This window comes from Rhyacophila brunnea, unplaced genomic scaffold (genome assembly GCF_057557595.1).
Source record: "Rhyacophila brunnea isolate RB1 unplaced genomic scaffold, BYU_Rbru_1.0 scaffold_18, whole genome shotgun sequence".
Taxonomy (NCBI): domain Eukaryota; kingdom Metazoa; phylum Arthropoda; class Insecta; order Trichoptera; family Rhyacophilidae; genus Rhyacophila; species Rhyacophila brunnea.
The window spans coordinates 1,945,629-1,953,804 of NW_028232837.1; the positions used below are offsets into that span (position 1 = coordinate 1,945,629).

At 34.8% G+C, this 8,176-nt stretch overlaps 1 protein-coding gene across 1 annotated transcript in view; it reads left to right on the forward strand.

Annotated features, from left to right (window-relative positions):
- LOC147073102 (acyl-CoA Delta-9 desaturase-like) overlaps positions 1-8,176 on the forward strand; it is a 36,163-nt gene extending 27,987 nt beyond the window's left edge. Inside the window, exons 6-8 of the mRNA XM_085945604.1 lie at positions 3,292-3,477; positions 6,873-7,068; positions 8,117-8,176. Coding sequence (XP_085801730.1) covers positions 3,292-3,477; positions 6,873-7,068; positions 8,117-8,176 — 442 coding nt within the window. The remainder of the gene's footprint in view (positions 1-3,291; positions 3,478-6,872; positions 7,069-8,116) is intronic.

Genomic DNA, 8,176 nt, shown 5'->3' on the forward strand with positions numbered 1-8,176 from the left:
GCTATATCCGCTGATGCAAAGCATTCTCAGCGCTGCCAAAAAAACGCAGGCGTAAGAACTGTTATACACAAAACACCAATCAGACGACTTTCGATTTTGTTACAGGTTTCTATACAAATACCAACTAGTAAGTAGGTCTTTTAAGAGATGAACTTGATCATGAAAATATTAAGAAATATTTCTCAGTAGGTAATAAAGCCAATTATAACTCACAAACGAAATTTTCAATCCGGATTTCAAGATATAGACCAGTGATCGGCAAACGGTCGCTCGCATAGGATATTTTATCATATTATTTATAAATTTGCCTCTCAAATTATAGTATGCTTAACAAGACGTTGCCGTTGTAACATGAATTTTGGTACAAGTCGATATACTGGATTATTTGTTAGGATAACCTAACTTAACCTAACCTAAACTAACCCAAACTACCAAATATATCGGCTATTTTCAAAATGCGTTCGCCGCTGTATCCAGGATAAACGTATAGAACCTGAATTTTTTGACACATTCGTCCCAATAGAAAAGTATCCAATTTTAGTTTTGCGAATTTCGCTCAAAACTAAGGCATTGTTTTGTTCTACCTACTTATGTAAATCAACGTTTTCCACTATGAAGGTGGTTAAAAGTAAATTATAGAAACCAACTCACAGATGTACATCTTCATAATTGCATTCGGATGTGAGAGACAAGGTACTCACCGAGAATCCAAAAAAATGTGGATGAACTCACTAAACATTTTTACTTTTACTCACACTTATTTCAAGATATTCTTCAATTATTATTTTGTTTATAAATACATAATTAAAGTACGCATTTTATGTTTTATTGGAAGTATGTATACGTAGCTCACCAGACAATTTCAATTTCTGAAAGTAGCTCACACCCTTATTGAGTTTGGAGACCACTGATATAGACTATAGACCAGTGGCGAAGGGTGGAAGTAGGCTGTTAAGATGCGATATAAATAGTGCACAATAAACTTCGTAAGTTATACGTATTTTGGACATTTTATAGATATAATATTACTTTTATAATATTTTATAGCTCGGTTTAAGCAAGGCTTACTGAATGTAAAAAACTGGCCAACAACATGACGTGTAATAATATGTATTCTTAATTTAACGAAAACAAATAAGTATGAATTAAAAAAAATGTGTTTAATTTTGTCGAATCGCCCAAAGAACACCAAAACTATTATTGTTTGGTTTAGAAAGGGTTTAATTGATTTTTCCAACTCCACCTCCATCCGTAAAGTGTAGTCTTAGTTACATACAAACAAATACGTATGATTGAAAAAGTTTAATGTGCACTATTTATGTAGAATCTTAACAGCCTACCTGCACCCAGGGGCGGCTCTTCCTTTGGGTACCTAGGGGACAGACCCCGGTTCCCTCATCATCATTCTATAACCAATATTCAATTGATATTCATGTTATACGTTCCTACCATAATACATTGATTTTGTATAAATAAATTAAGTATATATTTTATTTCTACTGTTTGCCCATCCTTGATTCTTGTTTCTTGGCCCATCCCTAAAGCTCTATGTGAGTTTTGGCTCTACCTAGGTAGTACAATACAACGAAACTTCTGGGGTCGAAATTCGGTGGCCCCTTTAAAATCAAAGCAATAATATATTATGAGATGCTATATGCGATTGCCAGTTATGATTCTCAAAATTCATAACGAAACTGAAGAATGCGTACGTCTGTAGGCCGTTTTGCACGTGCTATGCACATTTTACCCACATCTACCGATGATGGACCGGGGACACTGTAGTAAATACCTGGTCTTGCATAAGTGTGAGTAGGTAAAACTGGGCGTATTATTATTATAATATATTATGAGGTTATCTTGTCGGTCGGCTGTAAATTCATATCCCATGACCCATCGGTTTAGTTTATTAGTTAGTTTGCCAGTAAGTGATCAAATATGTTATCTATCTCCTTGAGTTTTAAAATATATTTGTTAATACATACTATAATAATTTATAATATCTTGAATGATAATAACAAAGGGTAAGTATGTGCTATTTCAGTTAATTAAATGAATATTAATTTGTATTACCTAAATATTAATTATTGTAATGTACTAGTTGTGGATAGCTGAATTTCACGTTAGTAAAATAATTTTGATAAATAATATTAAGTATTATGATGTATGAGGTGGTTCATTTAGTTAAATTAAAGTTCAGTACATTGACATGTGAAGATAAACTAGAAGTGAAACGATTAGGACCTCACCAATCAGTCACCAACAGATTTAGTTATTGTGTATGAACTAATCAAAACAAAAAAGCATTTAACTCTGAACAGTTTACCAAAAAACATGGTTGACGGCGAGTGTATCCTTGAAAAGACTATTTTGTTTTTCTTGTAGCAATAAGATTCTTTCGAACGCGAATATGAAGATGAAGTAATAGCTACAAAAGATGTGTGTTTGGTAGGTACTTATTAGATATTTCACGCCATCTGACCCCACTTACTAAAAGATGCTAGAGCCGCCACTGCCTGCACCCTTCGACACTGCTTTACCAGCAAAACGGGGTGAATACTTACACCATATAAAATAGAAAGAAAAACTGCAAGTTTAAATAAAAAAAATCATATCATTAAATGAAGAAACATTTTTTTTTATAATATCATACAATATATTGGAGGGCAAACATTAGCATTTTGGCAAGTGTAGCCCTCTGAACCTTATTTTTTTGGGAACTGTTCTTATTCAACCCGTTTAAGGGTACCTATAGCTTGAAATCCACAGAATTCCGAATAAATAGAATTCCGATAGACTATACCCAATACACTATACATTTTGTCCTACGAAAATGAACCAGACATTATAAACGTGCAATAGTGTGTGTTATAACCTTCAAATACACAAATTTTAAATGAGGGTCAGTGCATAAACCGAGAGCAGTTGTCAGGATGAAGGACAAGCGTATTTTTGATACGTGTATAAGTTTATCCTATGTTCTTTCACACTCGAGATCGGTTGCCTGTTACTCGACACCCGTTAGGTATTTCAGTTCCCATTATTTTCCTTATTGAGTTCCCTGGTCTGTTCCTATTTAAAAGCGAAACGAGATAAATAGGAACACCATAATATGTAAAATAGAAAAGAAAAACTGCTATTTGGAATGTAAATATCAGTATTTTGGCAAATGGTAACACTCTGATATTTTTTGGGACTGTTCTTATTCACCCCGTTTTACGGTAGCTATATCTTGAAATCCTTTTTATTTATACACTATTTTACCTCAATTTAATAATGTCGTTTTGATTTCAGATATTACAAACCACTGTATCTTCTGTTTGCAATGTTCATACCCATCTATGTTCCTGTGTATTTTTGGGGAGAGAGTCGCACAGTTTCGGTTTTCATCAGCTACTTCGCACGATACATTTTCCAGCTGAACGCAACATGGGCAGTCAACAGTGTGGCACACCTCTGGGGAACAAGACCGTATGACAAGTAAGAAGAAATTTAATTTTTATGGTTTGAGTGCCGTGGCGGTTTAAGGTGCGCAAAGGCCCCGGGCGCCGACTGGTTTCGATCTGACTACGATTGAAATTAAGCCAATCAACTTTTAGTAAAACAAAATTTTCATTTTGTATAAATATTATGGTCAATTTATTGGATTCGAGTTTATATATAAAGATGGGCGTACCTGTTTTATATAATGGTGTAGTGCTCAGTGACGTTGCTAGACAAAATGCCGAGACATTTTTTTAATACAGTACTTTTTATCATCGTTTCATGACTCCAATATCTAAGAAATGTGTTGTATGGATAAATTACTAACAAGATATACCTAAGTATACCACTAAATCTAATTTAAATGACATCTCTGCTTTAATAGACAATATAGCGAGTCTAAGGTTTCAGATAGGTACATTTAAAAATACACTTAACAACTTCCAAAACTCGTGAGTGACTGGCAAACATATCTGGATAAATTTTAAATTAGGTATACACGTGTCATTGCTGTTTACCAAGAACGTGACGTCTAAGAACAATGGAAGTAAACTAGACATCGCTAACCCAACAAAAAATCCTGTTAAAACTTTTATAGTATCTAATTAATACATTTTGTTTCCAACCAGTGAGCTGAATTTTTTAATGGAAAGATATTTCCGATATTACTTATATATCTACTTATTTCTATATATTCCTAGTGATTCTCCTCGATTTGCTGCCCTTTGGGTAACTGCTGCCCCCAAGCGACTCTCAATCTGCCTACCCCTACGGGACGTCACTGGTAGTGCTCAATTAAATAGTGGCACACCGCTGTTTTTTTTTTAACAAACTTCTTCTTCTTCTTTCACGGCGCTACATCTCCTCCACAACCGCTCTCCACTCACTCCAGTCTCTCGCTACACTTTTCCAGTTATCGGGTCTTCCTATATGAAGCCAGTCCTCTTATACGGCGTTAGCCCATCTCCTTCTTGGTCGGCCTCTGGGTCTCTTTCGTTGGGGTAGCCACTTCGTCATGATCCTTGGCGCTCTAGCTTCAGGCATTCTCTCCACATGTACCGCCCATCGTAGTCTTTGGGACTTACAGTATCTTATGATTGTTTCTTGTTCAATCAGATCTTCCAACTCGTGGTTCATTTTTATTAAGTATGTAGTTCCCATTTTCCAACGTGGGTCCAAAGATTTTTCGGAGTATTTTGCGCTCGAAGACAGTCAATTTATTTTCCTCGTTCCCATTAACAAACACGGAACATTATAATATTTAGAAAAAAAAACTGTTGCATTCAGCGTCGGATGGAAAACATGTGCAAAAATACTGAGAAACAATCAAGCGTGACAGTGTTTGGGGATTTTTTAATTGTTTCATCTGAAGTAGCGACGTCTAGTCTCGTGAATTGTTTCATTTTTTTTTTATTCAATCATGAGAAATTGTACGACGTGAATTGTTTTATTTTAATAAACTCTTTTATTATTCAACGAATAATTCGCAAGATTTGAGAAAGTGACTCGTATTTTTTTTTATTAAAAAAATAGTTTTTTTTTTAATTATTAGCAAGTGCACGTACTTTATAAATAAGGTTTGGAGAGATCCTGGTGCCGGTTAGTAATTAAGGTGATTTATCACCTTGATTTCAAACACAAAATCCGATTGTCAAAAATTAAGGCTATACCTCAGTTGAGACATGGTCTAAAAAGATCGTGGATAGGCGATGCGCGGATTGCGGGTCACGGGTGCAAATGACGCATGCCGAACGAAATATAATTTGTCATATAAATCCAACATGCGTCCATTTAATGTTCTATTAGTAACAATAATAATATATTCATTGACATGTTTTCTTTTTCGAGTAAATGGGTAACGCTTTTAGCCATCTTTACACGATTTAAGAATCAATACCCCCGTCGCCATCACTAAACAAATCGACGTGTTTCCAGCTCGACGTTCTCTCTCCGAATGCCAGCGAGTCCAAAATTTTGTCGCGCCTATAGTTGAAAATTATTTGCCGTTTCAGTGATGTATCACTCATCATTATCATTCACTGATATAGACGCCCGTGGCAAGTTCAGTGGATAGACGGGTTCAAGTCCTGCCTGGCATAGTATTTTTTCAAAGATTTTTTTTCTAGTAGGTAAATATCTGAGATATATTTATAACTTAATATTATTACGGTATAATATTTCGTCGCTGTTCTAGCAGAAGACACTAATTCGAAAAAATGACATTTGAGTTAGTTATACCAAAATGTTCCTTATTTCAAAATTTACCGTCTAGAAACCTTCTTAATAAATAAACAGTCTTTATTTTAAAGTCATCCTTTTTACGATTACTTAATAAACTCACATGATAGACCATTTCAAACATTTTAACAACTTCAAAGTCAAATTACTTAAAACTAGTATTCTCCAGTTAGTGTGTTCTGCCAGAACAGAGACGATATATAAAAAAAACAAACATTTACCCCTTTTATTACTTCGATATGTATACTCAAAGTTTTGACATTTTGTTTGGCTTAACTTTAAAATATCATATTATGAAAAAATACTATATGAAAATTCAAAAAAATATTAGGTTAGGTACCTACATCTATTTACGTAGATAGGTAATACATATTTCTATCTTTCAAAAGATTCATACACTTGTTTGTGATTATACAATATTTGCTGTGGCAAATATAAACTGGGTGATTTTGGAATTTCACTCATTGGTCCATTAGTGTCTACAAGTGGCAAAAGGTGGAGGTAGACTATTATGATCCGCCATAAATAGTGCACGTTAAACTTTGTCAGTCAAAAGTATTTGTTTACACAGAAATAAGACTACAATTTACAGGTGGTGTTGGTTAGTCTTTAAAATTCAATTAAACCATGCGAAAACCAAGCCATAATAGATGATTGAAAAACGAAAAACAAGCCATAATATGTTTTATCTATTATAGTTTTGTTAGGCCGGGCTTAATAAATTTAAAAAAATTAACCTACAATATGTGTAATATAATATGTTTTCTAAAAGTGTGCACAATTTGGTCTTATCGCCCAAAATATACAAAAACTAATATGGTTTGGTTAGGCAGGGTTTAATTGATTTTTAAAAACTAACCAACACCATCTGTAAATTATATTCTTCAATAAAAACAAATACGTATGACACAAAGCTTAATTTCACTATTTATGGCGGATCTTAACAACCTACCTCCACCCTTCGCTACTGGTGTCTTCATAAGGTTTTAAAAAAGTAGACATATCCGGCAAAAGGGGAACGTAATGATATTATGATAACCCGGTATTAATCGTATTCAGAGATGCTAAAACAAACAAGTTACTATTGATTTTCTCAAGTCTTGTTATTATGTATGTCATTGTACAATAATTTTAAAATAATCAAATATTTCCAGGAATCTTCAGCCAGTGGAGTCATTATTTGTGTCCATCATAAGTAACGGAGAAGGATGGCACAATTACCATCACGCCTTTCCCTGGGACTATCAAGCTGCTGAATATGGCACCAAGTTCCAATTCACCTCAGGACTCATTAGGAAACTGGAGAGGCTGGGCCTGGTGTATGACCTAAAACAGGCTTCTACTAACATGGTAAACAACAAAACAATTGAATTGATTTTTAATACACCAGCGAAAGTTATATCATAAGGCCAAGAGTTCCTATAAACAAAATATCTAGCGTATTTTCAGCATATTTAAAGCTGTTAGAGAGGCATCAAAAATGCTAGTAAAAACGCCACAAGCCAGATGCGTTTTTTGTAAGCTACCTATCGATAGATGCTAGATCTGCCAAAAAAACGCTAGTTTGGAATGCTTGTCACAGGGCATTATCATTTTTCCCTTAGGCCGGGGCCACACAGGTAGGTGCCTCGCTTGGTGCTTAGTGCTACGCTACGAGCTAGGTGACATATTCTAGCGAACGGACACACACTATACTATCGCAATGGCCACACTGCACGCTTTGCGCCTCACTACGTGATTATTAGTCACCTAGTGAGTCTCTTGACGAGCAGACGTGTTGGTTGATTTTATTGTGTCACCTAGTGATTTTGCAAGATGAAGGAAGGAGGTTAATATGAGCAGTTTATAAAAGAGAGCCTTTGTGGAACCCATCTAACAAATTATAAAATATACGTAATGTCTCTTTTAATTTGACCAACAATAAGTCAAATGTTACCTGGTTCATTCTCAAATAACTAAAAAACTTTTCATCGTATTTCCGAAATTCTTTGTAGAGAAGTTGAAACTCTCCGAGTGTACTTCTAGATGAATTGACATTATGCACCCAACAAGTTCGAATTTGAGACTTTCCAAATTTTAAACTTAAATTCTCTGTGAGAAGTAGCTTTCTGGTTAGTTTTGAGAGAGTGACATATCGTTGTTGACTTGAGCGCTCCCAAATGTCAACTGAATTTGTACATAAGCACGTAGCGTGCAATGTGGCAGTAGTGTTTTTAGTAGACAAGCATAGCACCTAGCTTAGCACTAAGCGAAGCACTTCGGTGTGGCCGAATCTTTATACACATTGATGTTTTTTGTAGTTTTCAGTTGCAATTAATAGCACTACATTTTCCACTGGATTTTATTCGACATCATAATGAAAATATTATTCCATTATTAAAACAATTTATTTTTTCAGGTCGAGGGACGTGTTAACAGGACAGGCGATGGGTCACACGGAGAACATCTTATTAAATAG